At 44.1% G+C, this 26,567-nt stretch overlaps 1 protein-coding gene across 2 annotated transcripts; it reads left to right on the top strand.

The window, feature by feature from the left end:
• The first annotated feature begins 188 nt into the window (after nucleotides 1–188).
• atp1b1b (ATPase Na+/K+ transporting subunit beta 1b) lies at nucleotides 189–21,384 on the top strand. 2 transcript variants are annotated; one of them, XM_034098016.2, is made up of 6 exons: nucleotides 189–432; nucleotides 17,294–17,422; nucleotides 18,317–18,472; nucleotides 18,881–19,065; nucleotides 19,691–19,774; nucleotides 19,862–21,384. In XM_034098016.2, the coding sequence occupies exons 1-6, from the start codon at nucleotides 270–272 to the stop codon at nucleotides 20,120–20,122; spliced, it is 978 nt and encodes a 325-aa protein (XP_033953907.1). In that variant the 5' UTR covers nucleotides 189–269; the 3' UTR covers nucleotides 20,123–21,384. The 2 variants fall into 2 exon arrangements, with proteins under 2 accessions (XP_033953907.1, XP_033953916.1); XM_034098025.2 differs by lacking the exon at nucleotides 189–432 and adding an exon at nucleotides 14,583–14,798.
• The last annotated feature ends 5,183 nt before the right edge of the window (nucleotides 21,385–26,567 follow it).

Genomic DNA, 26,567 nt, shown 5'->3' with positions numbered 1-26,567 from the left:
ATTGACGTGTTCTTGAAGGGTGGTATCATATTTGCTCAGCAGCATAATAATTTCCAAGAAGTTCCCATGATCCAAGGCCACATTTTCAAGGCTATACGCTGCTTCATGACTACCACCCCTGTAGCTGAGTCCACGCTTACCGATTAACTTTATGACATTAACCACACGCTCCATAACTTGTCTTTTCTTCCTCACTTCCTCTCGGTGGGCTGACATGTGTTTGTCTCTCAGTAGGCTACTGATATCAGCTCTGCTTGCTCTCAGGAAATATGCATTTGCACTATCTCGATGCAACCCGCTTCTTTCATGCTCTTCAATTCTCTGGTGAACATGCTTCCATGCCTGCAGGCCTCCTTTCACAAAAGCATTGTCACTGGCAGGCTTGGCAAACACGAGACACAGCGAGCAATACAGAGAGTGCGATGATTCACAGTAAGTTAACCATTTCCTATTTGTTTCATCCTTGCTGTGGAATATTTTAGGAATGGCTTTCTTGAAAGTTTGTTGTGGGTGGTAAGAAAAAAATAAGTCAAAATCTTTTGGCTGAGGGCGAGCAAAATAATCGAAAGGCCTCTGTGTCAACTTCCTGTACTTCCTGTCGTTCCCTGTCTTTCTCCTCAGTTGCAATTTCCCTGCTGGACCCTGAATCTTCACTTGTCTTTTCGACCTCCTCAGCGTCTGCTGGTATTGAATAAGAGCCATCATAAGGATTAAACTTGTATCAATAACTATATGTAACAGTAACTTATTGAGAGAACATGAACATAGCTTGCTTATACTGTTGTCATTACATTTCCTTTGGTTTTGTTCAGTGTTTTCATAGTCATAGCCTATTGAAACAGTTTCCTCTGTACCTGCCAGCTCTGTCCTAGCAGTAGCACTGAGCTCTGCCTGCATCTCTCCCTCAGGGCCATCACCATCAGCGTCATCTGATAGTGTTACTGAATAAGGAGAACATGTAATCACATTAACAAATATTTATGAAATAACATTGTTCAAGAACATGTTTCAGGAATATTTTTGTCATCATTTATGTTGTTTTCAACTGTTCATACTGTAGTTTAAATCTCACTAATATCTAACATGTTCCACTGTGGACTGTTTGCCCTGTACCTGCCAGTTCCTCTGTGCTGGTGCTTGGTTCTCCCTGTGAAGGACCGGCACTGCTATTATCTCCACCTTTGCAAAGGAAAAACAATGAGGACCCCAACTTATTTTCAATTGACACACATGTCAGAGTACATTATAACTGTATAATGGCCTATTCAAGTTTACTTCACGTAGGCCAATGCCAATGTTGGTGGTTTTGAAGGAGATCCAGTACTATAGTTAATTATACAACACTTATTTGTATCACTTAGTTCAAGTTAGTTGACCCTGTGTTTGCATGTAGGGGAGGAAACTTATACAAAATGTACACCACCCCAAATTGATCATGTTGTTGATAGTGCTATAGATGCGCTGCGAATAAAATTAGACTCTGTTGCTCCTTTGAAAAAGAAGAAAATAAAACAACATAGATTAGCTCCATGGCATAATGCCGAAACCCGCAAAATAAAGCAAAAGTCTAGACAACTTGAAAGGATATGGCGTTCCACTAAACTTGAAGAATCCCGTTTAATTTGGCATATTACTCTCAATGAATATAAGAAAGCACTGCGTAAAGCGAGAGCAGCCTACTACTCTTCATTAATAGATGAGAATAAGAATAATGCAAGATTTCTTTTCAGCACTGTAGCCAGGCTGACAGAGAGCCACAGCTCGATTGAGCCTTCTATTCCCTTAGCACTCAGTAGTAATGATTTTATGTGCTTTTTTAACGATAAAATTGTTACTCTTAGAAACAAAATTAATGACCTCTTGCCTTCAACCAGTATAGTGTTATCAACAGCTCCCGGAATCGTAAGTTCTAATATTACACTAGATAGTAAACTAGAATGCTTTTCAGCCATTAACCTTGAACAATTACATTCAATGATTCTCTCTTCTAAACCATCAACGTGCATGTTAGACCCAATTCCAACTAAGCTGTTGAAGGAAGTTTTTCCATTAATTAGCACTTCTTTATTAAATATTATGAATATGTCTTTATTATCAGGCTATGTTCCACAATCATTCAAAGTAGCAGTGATAAAACCGCTTCTTAAAAAGCACAACCTCGATCCAGAGGTTTTAGCCAACTATAGACCTATTTCTAATCTTCCGTTCCTCTCAAAAATTCTTGAGAAAGCGGTCGCAAAACAGTTGTGTGATTACTTAAAAAACAATGATTTATTTGAAGATTTTCAGTCTGGCTTTAGAACACATCATAGCACAGAGACAGCTCTGGTTAAAGTCACAAATGATATTCTAATAGCCTCAGACAAGGGACTTGTCTCTATTCTTGTTTTGCTCGATCTTAGTGCTGCATTTGATACTATCGACCATGATATCCTATTGCAAAGACTAGAGCACTTAGTTGGCATACAGGGAACTGCTTTAGGCTGGTTTAGGTCCTATCTATCTGAACGCTCTCAGTTTGTACGTGTTAACGATGAATCTTCCACGCAAACCAAAGTTAGCCATGGAGTGCCACAGGGCTCAGTGCTCGGACCTATTTTGTTCACATTATATATGCTTCCGTTAGGCAATATTATAAGGAATCATTCTGTAAACTTTCATTGTTATGCGGATGATACTCAACTATATTTATCAATCAAGCCTGATGAAATTAATCATCTAAATAAAATTCAAGACTGCCTTAAGGACTTAAAAACGTGGATGACCTTAAACTTTTTGATGTTAAACACGACCAAAACTGAAGTTATTGTACTTGGCCCGAAGAATCTACGAAACAAATTATCTAAAGACATACTAACTATGGATGGCATTAATTTGGCCTCCAGTGAGACTGTAAGGAATCTTGGTGTTATATTTGATCAGGATTTATCCTTTAACGCCCACATAAAATCAATTTCAAGGACCGCCTACTTCCATCTACGTAACATTGCAAAAATCAGGCATATCTTGCCTCAAAACGATGCAGAGAAACTAGTCCATGCATTTGTTACTTCTAGGCTGGATTATTGTAACTCTTTATTATCAGGGAGTACCAAGAAGTCAATCAAGTCGCTTCAGCTGATTCAAAATGCTGCGGCTCGTGTACTAACCAGAGTTAGGAAAAGGGACCACATTACTCCTGTTCTGGCTGCCTTACACTGGCTCCCTATAGAACACAGGATAGAATTTAAAATTCTTCTTCTCGCCTACAAAGCCCTTAATGGGCAGGCGCCATCTTACCTTAAAGAACTCATTATACCCTACTGTCCTACTAGGGCATTGCGTTCCAAGAATGCAGGGTTGTTGGTTGTTCCTAGAATCTTTAAAAGTACAATGGGAGCCAGAGCCTTTTCTTATCAAGCTCCACATTTGTGGAATCAGCTTCCAGTTTGTGTTCGGGCGGCAGACACCCTATCCGTTTTTAAGAGTGCGCTTAAGACCTTCCTTTTTGATAAAGCTTATAGTTAGGGCTGATTAGATTCAGCCCCTAGTTTTGCTGATATAGGCTTAGTTTGTCGGGGGACATCTTACTTCTTCCTTCTCTCTGTCTATACCCGTGTACACTCATGTTCCGATTAACCCAGCCTCCCCAAATGTCTTTCTTTTTGGTGTCTATATACGCTGGGATCCGGAGTCATGGATGATCCTGCGGTCCTGTGTCCTGGATCGCGAGCGCTGGATCTTGAGTCGTGGCTGTGGTCCTGGATCATAGGTCCTGGATGGATATCCTCGTGGATTCATCTTCCTATTATACACACATGCATTTCCAAACATTTGGACTACCTATGTTGCAAATGTATTATCTTTTCAATTTACACACGGCATCTATTGCACGTCTGTCCGTCCTGGGAGAGGGATCCCTCCTCTGTTGCTCTCCCTGAGGTTTCTCCCATTTTTCCCTTTAAACTGGGTTTTCTTTGGAAGTTTTTCCTTGTACGATGTGAGGGTCTAAGGACAGAGGGTGTCGTATTGTCATACTGATATTCTGTACACACTGTGAAGACCACTGAGACAAATGTGTCATTTGTGATATTGGGCTATATAAATAAACATTGATTGATTGATTGATTGATAATAACATAATGTCTCCCCCTTTGTTGCACAGTTATTCACTCACAGTATGGGGTGTGTAGCCCCAGTTAGCTGCAGTCTAACGGTTATATTAGCCTATATTTTTGCCTTGAGTAACATTAATGGAGCTTGCCACCGGCGTCAGTTCAGTCGGTCCAGTCCACACTAAATCAAATGGCAGCGCACACGGGTCTCGTGAGAAACGTCACATCTTCATTATTCTCCTGAAATGTAATTGTGCCCAATCGCTAGTCTGACAGGTGCGTGGTTCTCACTGCGCCTCATACCGGTGCAACTTTATTTTGGACACCTGCCTGCCGTATTCATGGGTTTGGCCTGCAGTCACTGCATTTGGGCTGAATTAAACACGTATTATTTTAGTCTTTTGTGTTATTACAGGCCATGTCAGCAGCAGGCCAGATCATATTATGCCAGCGTTGCGTTCAAAAGACATAAAAAAAAAAAAATCTCAGGCGAGCAGGCCACTTAACAGGCCAGGCCACCGGGAAACCTCCCGGTCCTCCCGATGGCCAGTCCGGGCCTGGGTGTGGATGTCAGTGGTATCAGTAATGGTGAGGATTGTATGGACATGTATGTGTGTGAGAGTGTTGAAGTGCACAAAGTAAAGCAGCTGAAGAAACTCATAGTATACTCAACAAAACCAGGGTGCCTGCAGGGAGAAGCAGAGAGGCTTCAAATAGCTGCAGGACACCAGACCCAGGTGCCCTGAGTGACTGTAATCAGTGCAATCACTGAACCAATGCAGCACAGCCAGAACAGCCACACCCTCTCTACCGATGGACCCACAGGGGCATCACAGCCCCCCCCCCCTTAAGACGGGGCCCCAAAGGGGTCCACGACAACCCAACATCCTTCTTCTTAACTCCAGCCTTGCGATTTCGTACTGCTTCTTCGCCTCCACTGCCTTTATGTCCCACTCCTCCTTGGGTTGGCTGGCGTTGAGCCACAGCATGTAGGTGCTCATCGGCCTCGCCAACCTCCTTCGGCCTCCTCTCCTTCGGCCTCCTCTCCTTCGGCCTCCTCTCCCTCGCTTTGTGGGGTTTCCTCTCTTTCACCACTTTGACTGTCTTCTCCTTCTTTGTCTCGATCTCAAAGTCAAAGGACCTTGCTGAACCACTTTTTCCAGACTCCGAAACAGGTAGGTCAGTGGACATCCTACGGCTCTGCACACGCGTAACAGTTTAACTGGAGACACACTTGGAAATTGCAAACCACTCTCATCTGGCTCCCCAGATGCCACCGGCCTGGAAACACCAGCCCACACAGCACTACCAGCGAGATCGTTGCCCAAAATCATATGTATCCCATCAAGTGGCAACGCGGGACGCACGCCGATAGACACAGCTCCCCGTACCAGCTCACAATCCAGCACTACTGTATGCCGTGGCACAGGAATCAGCCCATCTCCATGCCCCTCTTCAGCACACAATCCCCCGTTTCTGTCTCTGACGAAAAAGGCAACACTGACTCAACAAAGAATGAGTATCTAGCCGCTGTATCACGCAACACCTTAATCGGCACATATTTGTCACTACTGATACAACCGCTTCAGTGATGAACGGCTCAAAACCAGAACCCGCATCCGGGTCAGCACAAATCGGCTTCTTATCAGGCACCATGCCCGAGCCTACACCCAACGTTTTTTTTCTTCAACACGGCAGAACAACACATGGCTGGAGCAAGTGGTGCCAAACGAGGCTTCCCCTTAGTTTCCAGCAACGGACACGGCTCCTTCCAATGACCCCCTCCTCTGCAATAATGACATAGGTCCACTTTGGCCCCCTCGGGTCGCCCTGTACCTACAAACCTACGGGAGGAGCCTGGTGAAAGCTTTGCACCACCGCGGGCATAGCCATTGTCTTCTCCACGTTTCCAATCACCCCTAGAATACTTCTCAGTAAAACTGCCCTTATGTGTCAACACAAAATCGTCTGCTAATTCAGCAGCTCTAAACGCGGTGGAAGGTTTCTGTTCATTCACATAAGTGGCCACACGCTGAGGGAGAATGTCTTTAAATTGTTCCAAGACAATGAGTTCACAAAGACCGTCAAAACTTGCAACCTTTGCTGCCGCGCACCACCGCTGAAAATGAGAAGTTAACTCACGGATAAACTCCACGTGTCTGCTTATCTCCCTTGACCCAACTTCTGAACCTTTGACGATACGCTTCAGGAACCAGTTCGTAAGCCTTCAACACCGCTGATTTTACTCCATCATAGTCCAAAGCCTTTTCGCCACAAACAGCTGAATAGGCTTCCTGTGCTCGCCCAGTGAGTACACACTGAAGTAACAGCACTCTGTCCGAATCGGACCAGTTTCTTGCCTCTGAAAGAATTCCGGGTCACGCTCATTGAACGTTGGCACTAGTCGCAAGTAAGAAATGATATCGCCACTGCCTGATGCCGACCTATCACCACCAACCTCCCCTGGAGAAAACTTGCCCTCTCCCATCAGCCGTAATCTAGCATGTTCCACCTCACATTTCATCCTTTCCACCTCCAGCGTCTTTTCCACCTCGAAACGCTTCTCTACCTCCTGCTGCTGACCCCTCATCTCCAACTTCTCCTGCTCCAACGTCTCCTGCTCCAACTTCTCCTGCTCCAACCTCAACTTCTCCTGCTCCAACTTCTCCTGCTCCAACCTCAACTTCTCCTGCTCCAACTTCTCCTGCTCCAACCTCAACTTCTCCTGCTCCAACTTCTCCTGCTCCAACCTCAACTTCTCCTGCTCCAACCTCAACTTCTCCTGCTCCAACTTCTCCTGCTCCAACTTCTCCTGCTCCAACCTCTCCTGCTCCAACCTCAACTTCTCCTGCTCCAACCTCTCCTGCTCCAACCTCAACTTCTCCTGCTCCAACCTCAACTTCTCCTGCTCCAACTTCTCCTGCTCCAACTTCTCCTGCTCCAACCTCTCCTGCTCCAACCTCAACTTCTCCTGCTCCAACCTCAACTTCTCCTGCTCCAACCTCAACTTCTCCTGCTCCAACTTCTCCTGCTCCAACCTCAACTTCTCCTGCTCCAACTTCTCCTGCTCCAACCTCAACTTCTCCTGCTCCAACCTCAACTTCTCCAACCTCTCCTGCTCCAACCTCAACTTCTCCTGCTCCAACTTCTCCTGCTCCAACCTCAACTTCTCCTGCTCCAACCTCTCCTGCTCCAACCTCAACTTCTCCTGCTCCAACTTCTCCTGCTCCAACCTCAACTTCTCCAACCTCTCCTGCTCCAACCTCAACTTCTCCTGCTCCAACTTCTCCTGCTCCAACCTCAACTTCTCCAACCTCTCCTGCTCCAACCTCAACTTCTCCTGCTCCAACCTCTCCTGCTCCAACCTCAACTTCTCCTGCTCCAACCTCAACTTCTCCTGCTCCAACCTCAACTTCTCCAACCTCTCCTGCTCCAACCTCAACTTCTCCTGCTCCAACCTCTCCTGCTCCAACCTCAACTTCTCCTGCTCCAACCTCAACTTCTCCTGCTCCAACTTCTCCTGCTCCAACTTCTCCTGCTCCAACCTCTCCTGCTCCAACCTCAACTTCTCCTGCTCCAACCTCTCCTGCTCCAACCTCAACTTCTCCTGCTCCAACCTCAACTTCTCCTGCTCCAACCTCAACTTCTCCTGCTCCAACTTCTCCTGCTCCAACCTCAACTTCTCCAACTTCAACTTCTCCTGCTCCAACCTCAACTTCTCCTGCTCCAACCTCAACTTCTCCTGCTCCAACTTCTCCTGCTCCAACCTCAACTTCTCCTGCTCCAACCTCAACTTCTCCAACTCCAACTTCTCCTGCTCCAACCTCAACTTCTCCAACTTCTCCTGCTCCAACTTCTCCTGCTCCAACCTTCAACTTCTCCTTCTCCTGCTCCAACTTCTCCTGCTCCAACTTCTCCTGCTCCAACCTCAACTTCTCCAACTTCAACTTCTCCTGCTCCAACCTCAACTTCTCCAACTTCTCCTGCTCCAACCTCAACTTCTCCAACTTCTCCTGCTCCAACCTCAACTTCTCCAACTTCTCCTGCTCCAACCTCAACTTCTCCAACTTCTCCTGCTCCAACCTCAACTTCTCCAACTTCTCCTGCTCCAACCTCAACTTCTCCTGCTCCAACTTCTCCAACCTCAACTTCTCCTGCTCCAACCTCAACTTCTCCTGCTCCAACCTCAACTCCAACTGCGATCTCTCCTGATCAAACTGCATGGCCAAAAGCTCCTTTTGCTGCTCAAACGTCAAACCAGCTGTCTGAACCACTACCGGCACGAACCCTGCTGCACCAGACTCACTCTTCTGCAGCACCCCCTGCTCCAACAAAGATGACACAATGACAGTTTTAATGTCATGTTTCCGCTTGCTCCCCACCACAGCAATGTCATAGTGCTCTGCTATTTCGACCAACTGCGCCTTCTGGCAATCATCTAAGAAAGACACGGAGGGCGCATCCACAAACGCTGACAAAGAAGCCATAATAGCCAATCAGAAAGCAAAGTATTAAACTGCCAACACGCATGGGCATAAGATTAACCCAACAGAGAACTCCCCCTAACTGCCTAAACACAATCTTCCTAATCTTCGTGTGGCTGGCGGCGTGTAATTACGCACTGGAACCCGGCGGAGTTATGGAGCGACCTGCACGCAGGTAACACCAAGAACTCACGCGGACGTGCCCCCGAGACAGCTGTCCGAAAACAGCTGACACTAACCACGTCGCCACAACACTATGAAAACAACAAACAGACGCAACCCAAGGGGAAACGCCACTTAAACCTAGCGGGGAAAACTCTTTACAAAAGCAGCAACATCTTACCTTCTGATTGGCACACAATACCTGACATGTCAAACACTAAAGCTTCCTGAAACCCAAAAACATGACGTGTCCCCCAAATAGCAGCGCCGAGCCAGCACACAGCTGGACCACCTCAACTAATTAGCTGCTCAACTGACGCCATGTGCTCTGAGCACGACACAAACTTTTAACCAAATAACCCGTAGGACGAGCCCCCATTTGTTATGACCCGGCTCAAAAGGCCACAACAAAAAGGAGACACACCATGTTGACGGTTAACACAATATGTTTATTTAGGACAAACAAATCAAATCAAGTCAAAACCAGTGAAGTATGAGGTGTGGATGTCAGTGGTATCAGTAAGGTAAATGCAGGGTGAGGATTGTATGGACATGTATGTGTGTGAGAGTGTTGAAGTGCACAAAGTAAAGCAGCTGAAGAAACTCATAGTATACTCAACAAAACCGGGGTGCCTGCAGGGAGAAGCAGAGAGGCTTCAAGGGACACCAGACCCAGGTGCCCTGAGTTACTGCAATCAATGCAATCACTGAACCAATGCAGCACAGACAGAGCAGCCACACCCTCTCTACCGATGGACCCACAGGGGCATCACACAAGACTTCCCTCAATTCAGAGATTCCAGGAACAGACCCAAGCCAAGTCTTCTCATAACACTTTCTAACTCCTGTGGCACTCTTCCTACCAGGAAGGGGTGGGCAGGAAGGCTTCAGGAGGAAGAGCGCTTTGGCCTCCAACGCACCACTGTAGTTCACCAAACACCATTAATCCATGGAATGTATTTGTTGGGGACTATTTTCAATGGTGGATTGATCTACTAAAAAAGGATTCCTTGTATTCCATATTCACAAAAGTATACACTTTTGTTCTCATCAATTATAAACTGTGAGGTATTTGGGAGTCTGGTTGAACCATTTAAATGAAACCACAAATGATTTCGACAACTCTTACACATTAACCAGTGCCTTTGAGAGAGGACATTTAAACTTTCCATAATGATCTTCTATCAATTATTGACCCCTGGGGCTTTATGGTGTGGCCTTGGGTTGTGGCGCCAAAGGACTTCAGACATTCTATGCAGCAAACTTAAAGTCAAGCAGTCTTTACGATTCACTGTGTTCCTTTGTTTACCTTTATAGAGTTGGCACCATGTACTGTCCTGTCATTAACACCCGGTCTATCCATCTGTCTGTCTGTCTGTCTGTCTGTCTGTATATCTATCTATCTGTTTGTTTATCTGTCTATCTATCTATATATCTGTCTGTCTGTCTGTCTGTCTGTCTGTCTGTCTATCTATTTATCTGTTTATCTATCTATCTATCTATCTGTTTATTTATCTATCTGTTTATCTATCTATCTGTTTATCTATATATCTGTCTGTCTGTCTGTCCATCCATCTACCTATCTATCTAAATATCTATCCATCTATCTATCTACCGATCGATATATCTATCTATCTATCCATCTATCCATCAATCAATCAATCAATCAATCTATCTATCCATCTATCTATCTATCTATCTATCTATCTACGATGGAAGTGTCTAACTTTTGTCTTGTGAATAATTTAGCAGGTTTAATTTGAGTCAATGTCAAAGGGTAATATAGCCATTCCTTCTATTCAAACTGAAAACACAGCGCAGCAGTGAGCAGGTTCTTCCCCTCAGCTTTCCACTTCCTGCTGCTGCAGCATTTCTGTCTTGTTTCACCTATAAACAGCTGCACAGAGCGCCGCCATCACAATCTACAACATGCCCAAGGTCAGGAGCTGTGTCTGTGGAGAGAGGTACAAATGGCAGTCTGAATATCTGAAATATGATTCAGTCTTTATTCTTAAAATAAGTATTATTTGAATGTTTGACAAAAAAATCACAATGATTTTTTAGCATTACTCGCAAGCAAAAGTGATCTGTGTCAGCTCTTTGCTTTGCTCCGTGTTACTGAGTGGACGCTTACAGGATATACAAGGAATCTGCTACTCTTGGATTAATATGTAATTAACCTCTCCGACCCTGTCAGACAGCGGTCGGCCTGTCTTTAGAACCTTCTATGCAGTCGAGTGGAGGAAGTAGTCTCCAACATGTCAGGCTGAAACTATAGGCTAGTAATAAACGCACAAGATTCATGAACATGTCCATTTGATAAGACTCATTGTGTCTTGGTATTGAACATTTTACTCACTTAAGCATTGCACGCCAATACCGCATCATTGACCACCTTAACTGCTGCAAAACGACCCCTTAGGTGTGATGTACAAATACACAGTACTTGAATACATACTACAGTATATATATACAGTATACTACAGATATGAATGGTCCCTCAGAATGACTCCTCCTGCCTTTGGGAACCTCTGGCTGTCCTTTGGAGCAACCTTTAGCTCCAGTCAATGATAGAATGCTAACACACTAAACTCGAATAGTAAACATTATATTATTCACGATAAAGTTCCGTTTGAATCATTTCCAATGAGTCTCATGTTGTGGGAAATGTGCTTGTTTGCTGTGATATAAAGAAATGTGTCCCTAACTATAACCCTACACATTATATTCTTACGGTTCTATAATTATATGTGTACCGTTCAGCAGCATGTCTCTCTCTAAAGAAGACGTACTTAATTAATCCTCAAGGGGAGATGACTGTGTTCACTCCGGTGAGTACACACATTACACACACATAGTTGATACACATGAACACATGCAGTAGTGGAGAGGTGGCCGAGCGAAGGGAGGACTTTTCTAAATGGATGTAGATATGCAAAAACACCAGTATAGTCCTTCAAAGTGAACTCTAGAGCCAGTGCTTTATGAAGAGTAAGTGCACCTGAGCTCAGATCGCTTGGCTTCTCCTCAGACACTGTGATTATGAGTGTCATCAGTGTGACACCCCTCCATCGATCACACTATCACTTAGAGTCAGACTGGGTGGAACTGTGTCAGAGAGCAGATCAGATACAGACATATGCATTATGCGCCCTGTGCAGGAAGACTTACTTTCACCTTGAGTGCAGCCGCCCCCTCACCCTAAACAGTACACATGTTTGTTGTGTCCACACGCTGACAAAAGGGAGCCGTTGTCTGGGCATGGCTGATGTCAGACAGCAGGCTGTATCATGAGAGAACTGGCAGGCTGTGTCTCACTGGCTGCTCACACTGGGTCTCTGATGCTTCCCTCTACATGAGCTCCATGTAAACAAAGGAAATGAGCATTGTACTCAGGCAAATTATGACCAAGTTTGGATTAGGACAAGTATAGAGTAGCAGAATGGTTCTCAGCAATTATTTGAGCTTGCCTTGTGACACAGCAGAATGTGGGATTCGCTGTGACTGCTAGAAGGTGAACAGTGAGGTCTTATCACTTCAAATCAGTTTGGCTCTAAATAAAATGGCCGCTACCTGCCACTGTGTTCCGAGCGCTTTGACCAATACTTATTGTAATGCAACCGTATTTCCCAATAACTGCACATGAGACAATTAAGTTAGAACATATTCTATATTTGTATTCTTTATTTTGTTAATGTTAGCAAATGTCATGTGTTGGTGCTTCCAGTGGTGTCTGCTAATTAAACTGTTTCTACTTAAAGTCCACACAATGGCACCTCAGGTTCCTAGTAAACGCTTAAAATGTTAAATATCAACATCTGATTTAAACCAATTAATGTTCTATAGAAATCAGCCCCTTCCTTCCCTTGAGAAATAATAAAAGGTTCCCATAAAAAAGTACCCATCATTTCCTATTAAATATAATCTGCCGGTTTGGATTAGGGGGTGAAAGTATGTTGAGAGAGGGGACTTTCCCTTGACACGACTGATACTCCCCTCATCCGTGAGGAGGTGTTAGATCAAAACTCCATGTGCCTAATCCTTACCCACCACATGTACACACATATTTACACTTAAACAAATGTACTCAATGTAATAGCCCCAGATTTCACACATGCATGAACACACACATTGCACACAGCCAGAAAAGAATACGAAGGATGTTCATGTGTCTGTATTGTCGGCATGAGGGTGTCAAGTTTTTCTCGCCATTCAAATTTGAGACTGTTTTCAAAATTAATCCAGACGAGGCAATTTCCTGATTTCAAAGTGAAACGCTTCTTATTTCAAGCGAGGGTTGCTAATTGGGTCACCATGTTGCCCCTGGCGCTGGAGGCAGGAATGCCCTTGGAGCGGCTTTAGAGAGGGGTTATGGGCTGTAGACGGCAGGATATATATACAGGTTTCAACTATGTGTATACTGCAATGCTGTGTAACTAGAGCTTATTATCCCTGTAGTGTGGGGGGGGCACTGTGAGGAGTCCACTGCACACAACAACACAGGACACCCACCAAGTGAAACAGCACCAGGCTATGAACCTCATCCTGTCGTGCAGGGATGAAATCATGTATTGTTTGAAGCGTAATGAGTGTTTTAGAACAAGCCGCTCTGCAGAATTGTAGGTTGGTGCACTGTAATCTGGCATGCTGCCTGTGCTAACTCCGTGTGACTGGTGCATGCAGTGATCTAACCTGCACGGCCACACTGAACACTGTCTTTAGCTGCACATGGGCATCTAAGAGAATCAAGCTTTCAGACGTTCGATTTTCACTTATTTGCTCCAAAAACGTTTGTTACTTTTTGACATTACTACCAACAGTGACTCTGAGGTAAGTGGATCTCATCCACATCCTTTCTTATGATGACGTTTGTAAAAAAAGATCTGGACCCACATTTAAAACCCACTTTTACTATCCCACTAGTCCCAAATGATGTGGAACGCATCTTCAATATTTCACTCTCGTGGAAATGACTGACAGGACATCTGACTGGCATGGTGTTGCTTTACAAACCCCTGTGACAGATGCATGTCCTGAATGTCTCAGGCTGCTGTCATTGTGGTATCTGCACTCACTATTCTTAACAAGCGGCTGATGGATCACTGGGACACGGGCTAGAGGTGATGGGGGGTGGGTCTGTGGTGGTTCAATGTTTCACTTCTCAAGGGACTCTTGTGGAAATGCATGATGGGGAGTGAATGATTCTAGGGAGATGGATACATATGTATTGTGTGAGAGCTGTTGAGCAGGAACTCCTGACTGACTACCAGATCCATTAGGCTATGAGGCTATAATGGATATGCTGCCCAGGGGCCTCAGTCTCAAGTCTTTAATTAAGTGATTTTATTTATTAGACTGTCCTTACATTTAACCCTTTTCATAATGCTATATAGTCTGTATGCACATATGCTATTGGTTCATTGGTCAATGTTCTGTCCTTTGCCATGCAGGCAACAACAGGAATGTACCTTTGCATGTGTACATGTATTCAGCGCAATGTAGTGAATACAAACATGTCTGTTGTTGACCTGCATACATCGCTATATGATGCATTGTGATCAGTTTAGCAGATTATTTTAAAGTCTCTTTAATTAAGGGCTGACAGAGGTTTGGGCATGAATAGCATACAGGAAGATACACTTTGGACGAATGCAGACATACAGTATCTGCAAAGCGCAGCGAGGGTACATGAAGGAGACTAATGTCTGCATCTATAGGCTGTATGTCCATCTTCCTGACGACACAGGGACGCACGGCTTCCTCGCTCGCTGATTAGTCGCCTTCGCTCCGCCCCCACCCCCTAGGTAACTTGTGGACAGTTTCGGGCGGAGCTGAGGAGGAGCGCTTTATATCAGGGTCCTTCCAGTGGAGCGAGCTGGGTTACTGCTCTGCCTCAGGTCGGCGTTTAGTCATCACACGGAGGGAGTCCGCTGAACTAAAGGAACACCTTACGGGAAATAAATCAAGATGCCAGCGAAACAAGAAGATGGCGGGTGGAAGAAGTTTGTGTGGGACTCTGAGAAGGGGGAGCTGCTCGGTCGCACGGGGAGTAGCTGGTGTAAGTATGTTGCCGGGTGCCCATGGTCAAATTGGAACCGCGCGCTCACGGTTGTAGGAGCGCGCCCCGGTCGCCTCGTGTCTCTTCCCACCTGTTTGATTATACTGCTGCAATCAGGAGCACACCGCATAACGGGGCATGTCTGTGACTCCGTTACTCACAGTTCCACCTGATTTCCATCTCCCTAATTTTGAAACTCCTAAATGAGTTGAATGCAGATGTTAATTGGTTGGTTAAAACGACGTCATGCAATATGTGGCTGTTTCTAGTGCATCCAGAGAGCTGTCAGTGTAACGGGGTGACCTCCGTCCTGTCCACAGTGACCGTTAGTTCTCAGGTGAACGTGAAGTTCCTTTATGGAGTGGACAGTCAATGGTTAAAAATGCATCACGGTCCAAGGTGAGTCAAGGTGACAGGGCCTGCTCGGAAGGGACAGGAGACTATCGATCCGTGTCGGTGTCCTGTGATCAGATGTCACTCTAATCTAGAACAATACCACTGATTAACTTGCTCCACCTTCCTTCTCCTGTTTCCCAGCAGCGGCACTGCGCATGTCCTTGGTCCTCTTCTCAATGTCACTGCTCCCTCAGTCCTGCTTAGACTCTAACACCTGGGTACAGTAATGTTTCAGAGACATGATGTATGCTGTGCATCTGCAGCTGGGGGATGGGGGGCTCGCAGGGGCTCATGTTTGTCCTTCTGAGGTCATCAGAAAATGCTGATGCATTTGGAAAGTGTGCCATGCGCAGTGCTGAGTTGAAGATGTGTGGTAAAAAGGCAGATAGGGGAACACATTAAAAAACCAGTCTGTCATGTCTACGGTTTCATTTGGCAGTATAAGTGGAATGTAAGTGATCTTTTTTCATTTTGTAACTGATATATGGTGCTCTAGATGTAGGAATGTCAGGTTTGGATGCCCAGAGGACACAGGCGTTGGTCATTATGTCCTTGCATCTAACTGATGTAGATTCAGGCGGATTGACCTTTTGACATTGCCTCATGCAGCACTGCACAGGGTGAATGTATCGCTAGCTAACTGCAAGGTTACTTTTGGGTCGTGCTTAATTTATTCCAGCCCACAGCGTAGACTTGAAAGGCTCGGTCACCTGTGATTCTGCAGCATCTTCACGCTTAAAGCTGATTGGATAGGAGCTTTGGGCTAACTGTTACCTTGTACTCTAAGCACATGCTTCACACTTGAGTTCCTGTACTTCTGTAAGGACAATGGCTGCCACTGTGGGATTGTTTTAATGTGAAGGTTAGCTTTGTCATTCCCATGGTGTCTCACAGGCTCCGTGTGTGCGAGTGTGTGTGTGTGGCAGACAGATGGAAAGAGACTTCCTTATGTTCGAGAGGGAAACATTTCTTTATGTTCAGAATTTTGAGTTTTGTGACAATGACGAAGCCTTTTTTTAACCTTTTTAAAATGCTGACTAATGTCCTTTGTAGTAGTCCTTGCCCCACCTCTAATTAGTCAGCTCCGTCGAATGTTTTCACAGCCTTTCTTATCACATTTGATCAGAGAGAATGGATTATTCCAAAAAGACCCACTCCCTAAAAAGTGCGTTTTCAGCAGAGGCCCATGTGCAGCAGTTGTAACCTTGAGTCAGCATCATCGCTGCTCATGCACACTGCAGTCTGGTCTCATTTGTCTCTGCAGAAGTGTTTCAGCTCAAGTTCCACGAATACTGAGCAAACAGCTGTCCTGCCCAGATACAGGATTGGTGTTAGGCACTCCAAGTGTTTTGGTTGAAGGCGTTCCATTGTTGGATCTCTGTTTTTGGTTTCACCTGCAGGAGGTTCTGCCCATGAATGTCGTGTTGTTATTTTGACCTTCTTCCTCTGCTAGCATCCCTCAGCATGCTGCTGCTGCCAGCAGATGCATACTGAGGCTGCTGGGTCCCCCCTCACGTGTGGCATTTAGCATTTAGCATCGCTCAATGGCCAAAAGAGCTCAATTTAATTATTTATGGTCTAGAGTTTCATGGTGTCATCGTGAGAGCATGGAACCTTCTGTCTCATCCTGCTGCACGCCTTCTGGGGGAAACTGAGTTGTCATGTGAGCAATTAACAGCATCTTTGCCAGTCTGACATACAGCTGTATGGATGTACATGTAACAGTTACTGTATACACACACACACACACACACACACACACACACACACACACACACACACACACACACACACACACACACACACACACACACACACACACACATCTGGGTGTCAGTTATCAGTTGTCAGGTAGTTGCTCAATAGTAATGTAGGTCTCATAAGGTGTAGCTGCATAATGAACACCTGAGTCGGGGTCCACTCAGTGTAGGTTCAGTACCGAGAGGTGATTATTATTGTATAAATATCAAATGTTATGAATATAATGTCACATATAGAGTTTCAATGACTCCTATCAAACTGACCAGTCATGTGATTTTTGCAGACTTTGTCCCCCCCCCCCTTGTACTGAAAGCCTTTCTTCTTTCTCTCCTCCACAGCCAAAATTATTGCCTTCTACATCGTCTTCTATGGCTGCCTGGCTGGAATCTTCATCGGAACCATCCAGGCCCTGCTGCTCACTCTGAGCAACTACAAACCCACCTGGCAGGACAGGGTCGCCCCCCCTGGTAAGGAGCGGCCCCCACTTCCTGTATGTCGGGATGCAAGTGAATGCTTTAGGAAAATCAAAAGGGTCAAACACCACATTGGGTCTGTGGGATTAGTGCCTCATTAGTGATATTTGTTTTCCATGACAGTCTGGGGATGAATTCCCACAACAACAACAAACTTTTAAAGATTTTTTAGATCATTATCCAAAAAAACATCCAAATAGACCCCTAGTATTTGTTTTCTTTTCTTTTTTTATCATACATTTTTTATTGCAACATCTTCAATTTACAACACGGTACAGAAGACAATTCAGGTTGCACAACATTTTGGATTAATCCCATCCCTCTATCCTACATCCCACCCAGCTACGCACCCACTCCATTGCATATGTTATTATTCTGGAATATGCTCCAGCGGAACTAAAATCAAGTCTTACATGGCATGTCATTTGACAAATTAGTTGAGTATTAATTGTTGTTTTTACGACTAAAACTTCTGTCGTCACTGCACAGAAGAAACTATAGTGAAACCTTGATACGCTTCCCGTTTTGTTATAATGATTACAGTGGTTAACATATTAATTCCAACAGTATTGCAAAGATTGTTTTATGATTGTAACACATGCTTGTTAAACCATTACCATTTCAATGGAACTCATTATGGGGGTTGTCCAATTTCTGAAAGTCATTGGTATCTTGTTCCTGTGTTCCCGACAGACAGGACCATATTCAGCCTAATATAGCATATTAATATTGATGATCTCAACGGAATCTGCACGAGTTGGCAGCAGTCCGTGTTCCTGAACGTGCCATCTACTATGTCGTGTTTAACAGGGCGGGTTATGGAACTGCAGTGTAACCATGAACTGGTTTTACTGTTGATAACTAGCGGCTGATGTGTTCTCCCTGCAGGCCTTTCACACACCCCGCGGTCAGACAAAGCTGAGGTGGCCTTCAACATGAACGACCTGGAGTCCTACCTGCCTTACACCAAGGCCCTGAAGGACTTCATGACCAAGTATGACGAGCAGTGGCAGACGGACAAGATGAAGTTCGAGGACTGTGGAGGTAGGTTGAGTTCTGAAGTCCCATTGGCTCCTCTTGTTAAAGTTAGACAACTCTTCACAGAAGCTTTATTATGGTAATATATGATGAACATATAATACAATATATTGTAGACGCTCAGGCATTATTTGATACCACTTTCCCCCAAAAGAATTCAGCCATGCAATTTGACATCCTTGGCCAATTTGGGACTTCTAAGATGTTAAAGATTTGTATTCTTTAAACATTTGACACAATGACAAGTGCACACATCTCCAATCTAAGGCTGATGGCGGACAGAATTGAACATTGTTGCATTATCAAGTACAGGAAGCTCAGTGGAGACGATAGTATTGGCCTTCTTTGGAAAATCAGCATCCTTATCCTAAATTAATTTAACCATTCTCCCTCCCCCCCCCCCCCCTCCTCCAGAGGAAGCAATAGAGTACAAGAACCGAGGCGACTTGGAGAGCGATGTGGGCATCAGGAAGGCCTGCCGTTTCTCCAGGTCCTGGTTGGGCCCCTGCTCCGGCCTGGACGACCCATACTTTGGTTTTAAGGAGGGAAAGCCCTGCTTCATCGTCAAGCTCAACAGGATCGTCAACTTCCGCCCAAAGGTAATTTGAAATATTATACAAGACAAAGGGGTTGTTTGCTGCAGGAAATGAGACTGTCATCGACTGATATCGTGCTGCATGAGAGGAGAATTATTGCTCTTTCAATGTCATTTGATGCCTCGGGGAAGTGAGTATTGTCATACTGATATTCTGTACACACTGTGAAGTCCACTGAGACAAATGTAACATTTGTGATATTGGGCTATATACATAAACATTGATTGATTGATGCTGCGTATCCTCAAGGTGCAGTTCAAGTGACAGAACCCTATACATTAGTGGTGGAGAAGCTTCCAAAACGGCATCCATCAGTCCCCAGATCAGCGTGTTGTAAATCATAGCTAGTGTATGAGCTCTCCGCAGCTACGTTCATACTATAGATAGGTAGTAAATGTAAGTGCTTTTGACTTGTATTGAGGTGCATTCAGGCTCTGTCAAGTAAAACAGTGCTTTGGGCCAAGGTAAATATAACATTACCATGATATGTTTGGATTTAATCCTCAATTGTTTTCAGCTTCAGTAGAGAATTATGACCAGTTCCTAACACAAGGAGTGCATGTTTATTGTTTTATTTGTTCCCATAATAAAAAGTGTCTCTCTCTCTCTCTCCTCTGTTCCTGTTCAGCCTCCTACTTCTAACGAGAGCATCCCCGACGAGGCTCAGCCCAAAGTGCAGCCCAACGTCATCCCCATCTTCTGCACCAACAGGGTACACCTCTCTTCAGTTGAAACATTAGCATGCGATTGCTTTCCTTTGTCTGTTCTTCATTGGTTTGATCTGTTTGTCTCCTCCCAGAGAGAGGAAGATGCCGGGAAAATCGGAGAGGTTAAGTACTTCGGTATCGGTGGCGGCTTCCCCATGCAGTACTATCCCTACTACGGCAAGCTGCTCCACCCCCACTACCTCCAGCCTCTGGTGGCTCTGCAGTTCGCCAACCTGACCATGAACAGTGAACTGCGTATCGAGTGCAAAGTGTACGGAGACAACATCGACTACAGCGAAAAGGACCGCTACCAGGGACGCTTCGACCTCAAGCTGACCATCACTAATTTATGACCGGCGTCAGGACCATAGCCCTTTCCCTTCCCTCCCCTCCCTTCCTTCCTTCCTTCCTTCCTTCCTTGTCCTAAACTAAATAGAATAGTCATGTAGAAGATTATAAGTAAGGGGGATAGTCTGTAGCGGTTAAGTCAATCACAAATAGTCTTGAATGAATAAATGACAGAACATACCTGATAGGGGACCGATGTAATCTTCCTGCTTTCATCACTAGCTTCTACACTTCTATCTAGCTTAATTAAGAGGAAAAGTAGCAATATGCCTAATAAACATGTATTTATTCAGCTGTAAATGAGACTTTTCTCCAAGCCATGGGACATTGTTCGTTGATGAGTGTAGAGTAAAATCCGTCTCTGCCACGTCTGTCCCTCTGCACATCGCTGCCTTCGTGGTTCCAGTAGATCTTTTTGGCATTAGTCGCAAAATCTGGTCCTTCCACACCACACATTTCTTCTGTGAGCAAGCTTTAGCAGTTGGGTGTGTCAGATACACACTCCAATGAAGTAGATGATTGACATTGGTACTCTTCTGATCGGTGTAAGGAAAAGGCTGCACTCCAGGGAACTTCTTTCCTCTTTTTATTCGTCTTTTTGCATCTGATCACGGGGACTCTTTTAGTTTGCCTTTTTTTTCTATTTTCGCTTTGTTAAATCATTTTTGTGGGGGTTTTATTACTTGGTTTCATGCCTTTTGATTTTGCCTTTTTGAGTTGTGTGTACAGCCTGTTAGACATTGCCTGCTGTACGGTGTTAACTCAAGATTTTCTTTTTGCTGGATTCATCACAGCATTGTGGTGTAACTCTGAATTTTTTAGCCATTAAAACATGGTGGAATAATTTTATATTTATGCAGTTGTACATTTTGTTTCTTTGCAGAATATTGTAATGTATAAATGCAATACCAAAGTGACAGTTTGGAAGATAAGAGCGCATCAGAAGCAATGCACTACTTGTGAGGATTTCATCCTGTTAAGTGCTAAAGTCAATGTCTCGCCTTCAAAGGTTACCTCCTTTTGTTTTGGCCATGAATGTAGTTAGGTGTAGAATGAATTTGAAATCCACCAGATTTTAATGCATTTGAAAAAAGATGACTTCTTACCGAGCTCAGTGGCTTTAGATGATCAATGATGATGACTTTAATATTCCATAGGATCTCATGTTGATGTGCAACACTCACCTTGAACATCAGTCCACTCTCCATCAGTTCATCCAGCTTTGTCATTTAATCAGAGATAGAAACAAATAAAAATCATAATGGATCTTTCTTGTGTTTTCTCTCTTATTGTTTCTAAATCCACATCCTGAACAACTGCTGATCAGAAAGTATTTGAACATGAAATTGTGTGGAAATAGTAGAAACCCATAATATAAGTATGAACCTGACTATTAGAATATGTCCTATTTTTATTTTTCACATTTGTACCCAGTCTGAAAGGACCCATGCTAACCAAAAACACCTAAACTGACTGAATTTAAGCGACTCCATTGATTTAAAAACAAATAATCTTTACTGGTTTACTCACTCCATGCCTTGTAACATATGAATATATATATACAATATATTTATATACTTTGTCCTTCTTTTCGTCTGTGTGGCTTACTTTAGCCAAGAGTACAGTTGAATGCAGTGACTAAGCTGTGCGGGGCGGGGGTGGGGACACATGGCTCTGTAATTACAGGAGCTGCTGCTGTGTTCTAGCTGACAGAGGGATGTTGTTTCAGACGCCACCAGAAAGCACGTATCAGGTCACCAGAAACCGGGGGGCCAGCCAAGCAGACCGACAGGCGGCCAGCTGCCTCTTATAAACCAGTTCCCTCCGACCAAGACCCTTACTCAGTCTCTTATTGTTCGTTATGTATCAAATATGTTTCCTTCAGGCTTTCCTCCCACCGTCCCAACACTTGTCAAATTGCCAGCTCATAGAGTGCTATTTATAGAGTGGGAAATATAATAGGGGTCCCCAGCACATCGAAACTGCCGGATGCTAACTTGCATATGTTGGGCAATTTGCACAATTAGCATCAGGTGCATTAAATAGCACTATGCAGACAATAGTTCTGAAAGGGCTTGGCAGATTTGGAAAAAACATTGTGGGGCTTATTGAGAATGCTGAATCCATTTATGACATTTGCAGGATCTAAAATGGCAGTTTTGGCCAGAAAGTGGCCATATTTTCTCCAGGTTGCACACTAAGGCTTTTGTTCCAACCTCATGCAATCCCCAAACATAAGAAGTTCTGAATGATTTAGATGGGATGGATAATTCCAGTGCCTGCTGCACAGTGTCTCATTGTTTCAGAATAAGGAAACTGGATCCTGTTGGTTGACCGTGGACAGCCTGCAGGGGGCTCTGACAGCCTCTTCCTGTCTGTTATCATGCAGATTTGCGTTTGGTCTTTTGTTCTATTATCTAACACCACCCTTAAAAACAGAGTTCACTCTCAAACTGCTGCTATACATGAACAGGGCCAACCAACACTTACGTATGATGCTTATGTAATATTATCTGTATGTTATGTCTTCCCTGATTAAATAACTGTGTCTTCAAATGTCTTTTTGATTAAATAAGTGCTGTTTGAGTCTTCCCTGAGAAATGCTGCTTTTCATTCCTTGTTGACATCTGAACACAAGATGGCAGCAGAGCACCAGAGATATGAGACGCCATGGAGCACGAAGAAGCATCTGGGAACATGTCGGAAATCATGCAAAAAAGAAAATTAACTCTCTCCTGTGTTTTATATAAACTGCTAACGTTAGGCTATGAAGGAACTACAGCAAGGTCACATCAGGCACCACTAAGCTAAAGGCGGCTAATGTTGGGCTATATAAAGGTAATAGTATGGACACATGTTTGTTTGTTTTTGTGCAGTTAATTTATTTTTAGGGACATTTCATATCAATAAAAACAGCTGGGCTGACTCCAAACCAAATTTTTAACATGTATATACCAAGAACTAAAACAATATATTTTATGGAATAAAACTGTTTCCACCCTGTCAGCTGTGTGAGGGGCGAGCCCCAGGGAGCACCTGAACGCATCATGAGCTGTGCCTCGGTGAGGTTAACGTGTGTTTTTTCTGATGTTGACCTGAACTGACCTGGGGCCAGTTTTGGAAGAAGTACTAAAAGTTGTGAGCTAAATGTACTACAAGTATTAACAGTGAAAGTACTTGTTTATCAGAATGGATCTTTTCACAGTATGATAGTAGTAGTATAGGGTTTTTATACATAAAAGAGCATTTTAGTATAGTAGTAGGTTGAAATTGTGTATATTAGTAGTAGGCCTGTTAGAGAATATTTTAATGATATCTGTGCAGGGGAGAATTTTAGTGTTTTCCTATGTGTCCTGCCTGCAACTTGGAGCAGGGCACAGGTCAAAGGTCCTGCCTTCCTTTGGGGGAGTGTGGACCATGCGCGCAGCAGTGGCGCCTCCAGAAATGTATCATAGGGGTGGCCAAATGGGGCCACTGAAATTCTTGGGGTGGCCCACCAAAACCAAGAATTTAATTGCTGTAAAAGTATAGACTAGATGAAAACAATGGCAAAGAGAATCACCTACTGATATACTTTGGTTTCTTATTTTACATTTTCTGATACTATTCATCTGAAGTGAATATAATACGGATAGTTAACATTTTCAACAACAAACAACATTTAAAAGAACCTTGTTTTGTGTTATGTATACATGTGTTGGTGATTTATTGTTTTGGTTTTTATATATGCTAGTTGTTCTTTCCTTGTTCACACTAAAGCCTAAAGTGTTGTGGGGCTTAACAGGCAACGAACGTATATGACTTACCTTCTAGAAGTCTGGTGGATTTGTGTCAAGTCAGTAGAGAGAAACGTTTTGCTGCAACCTGCTGCTGCCTGTGCGAATCTCAGAGTGATGCACACGAGTATCAGAGTGGTGCGCGCGAGTATCAGAGTGGTGCGCTGTCTATCAGAGTGTTACCATGGTAGCAGAGGGAGAGGGAGGGGCTGCAGTATGAGCGTTGGAAGCTCAAATCAAGCGACTCGCTGGCTGTGTATTTGTTGTTAAATATCAGATAAACTGTACTACGCATACGTGACTGGCGAGGCGGTGTGTGTGGTGGGGGGGCCAACAAATATATCAGGGTGGCCATGGCCCCCCCTGGCCCCCCCTGCTGGCGCCACTGGCGCGCAGATTACTTTAACAGACTTTCTTTGTCCTTGACATGTGTGATATCGATTAGGATAGAAAGAGCACGAATATAGGCCACTCCTATATTCTCTGTGTAGAATTGCGCTGTGTTCTGTGTAATCCTCAGTGTTGGCTTGGGATTTACATGAGGAAGTTGTGTGGAAACCTTGCCAATGCTCCGGCCGTGGCTCTCAATAAACTCAGGTGTTTGATATAAAGCGGGTTCCAGCTTCCATTTCTTCCATCAACATTGCTGAGCAGAAGTTTCTCTCACAGGCCTACGGTACTGCATTAAACCACATCAGTATGTAGTAGCCTATATGTTATTATTATGTGTACAAAGTAACTACTAAATGTGAGTGTTAAAATAAATGTAGTGGAGTACTACATAGTACGATATATGAGAAGCTTTAAATGTAAATACTTAAGGAAAGTACAAAACATGAGTAAATGTAACTGCCTGGGGCACAACACATGTCTGAGGTGGGAGGGGGGGGGGCACAATGGTCCTGTGGGGACAGGCTGTAATGAATTTAATTGGAAAGTCAGATCAGCATGTGAACACATCAGCAGCTCTGGGGATTGAGTGATGGCTGAGTTTGGTTTACTGATACTAACCTCCTTTTCATTTCAAACGACAGCTGACTGTTGCTGGTTCCTGGTAGGGTGTCATATCTCACTTCTGATGGCACATCAATCACAAGTCTGGTCCCCCTATTCTTCCTAGAGGTAGGGAAGATGTTTGTTGTTTTTCACAGTAGCCTACTTCCTTTTTTGAAATGCCCACTGATAATATCCTGACAGTCGGGTGACTCAGTGAGCAGTGCAACCTGGGAGACAGGAGATAACAAGCTGACTCCAGAGCAGCTCAGCAATTATGAATGCACATGGGGCCGGTGGTTATCTGTGGAGCGCCAGTGACATGAATCATCTTCGCAGGAGAGCCTGAAACCACTGAGGGTTAAAGAATGTGGAATAAAGTATGATGTCAAGACATAATGTGACTTCTGAATATTATATATGGCTATTTACAGGAACACATTTCCCTTGTATTCATTTTACTTCTCTGAATATCAATCACTGATGAACATTTACACACTGAATTCTGTTTGAGAACATTTTGAATTTGGGTAAACAGAACCCCAATATCATTGAGATTTTTCCCTCAACAGGAGTTGATCATGTGACCTGTGATTCATCACCCCTCTCTCTGGTCCCAGATTAACTCTAATCTCATTTACAGCAGGTCATGTGACTTTGTGTGGCTGCAGGCCAACCTCACGTTTGTCCACTGGGAAGAAAAACAATACAACGTAATAGATATATCATAATTATAATGAATTATAAGTACAAGGACAGTTATGTTCACCCAAACAATTGATCTGGTTTATCCCAGGAAACATTGAGGAAATTACAGGTGTGTAAATGCAGTGTCAGCACATCTGACCCTTTAAATGAACACAATTAAGTGTAAATCGCTCTAGATGAAGGTGTCAGCTATAATGTTATATACATAGTTATGATAAGCGAACATCGTGTGAGTGTAGGGTTTAAAAATTCAGCACTCATTATGGAAACATAAAAGCAGATCTGATCATGTATAATGCGAAAAAGGCAATGACAATATGTTCACTGCATGTGAAATTAGAATATATTAATCTTGTCTCACACCACAGCACTGACCGATGATGTAATCACGTTGTGTTTGTACCTCTCACTGATCAGCTGCTGGGGGGGGGATTAGCTGCTCCTCTCTGAGCTGCAGGTGGAGTCTGATGTCTCACTTTAGCCGCCACACACTAAGAGGATTTACCCAGACGGGAAGGGGTAAAAATAAAGACTCCATCAGCTCTCTTTCTATCCACAAAAAGCTATCCAATTATTCTCCAGCAAAGATTATGTTATCTTTTTTTTCTGTCTTTAAAGGTATTTTAACATTGAGTGGCAAAACAAAACCCCAGCTATAAGTAAATGAAGGTATTAAAAAAGGCAGTAAAAGAGGTATATGATCAGTTTTGACCAATTTTACTAGAGATTCCACGCGATTCCCCCCCCCCCCCCCAGGACCGCCCATGATTGTGTAAAATACAAAACATGATGTTGCCTTGTGCCATGATATTGATATAACACCGATGAAAACTCAAGCTGGCTGACTCTCAGGTTCTAGAAAATGATTTCCCCCCCCCCCCCCCCCCCCCCCCCCCCCCCCCCGAGCAGGAGGAGCTCCTCACAGCAGGGGGGGGGGGGGGTTGTCCACAGCGTCAGCAAGATCTCTGAGTGC

Source organism: Pseudochaenichthys georgianus, chromosome 2, assembly GCF_902827115.2.
Source record: "Pseudochaenichthys georgianus chromosome 2, fPseGeo1.2, whole genome shotgun sequence".
Classification (NCBI taxonomy): Eukaryota; Metazoa; Chordata; class Actinopteri; order Perciformes; family Channichthyidae; genus Pseudochaenichthys; species Pseudochaenichthys georgianus.
This window is presented reverse-complemented; position numbering and strand designations above follow the sequence as displayed.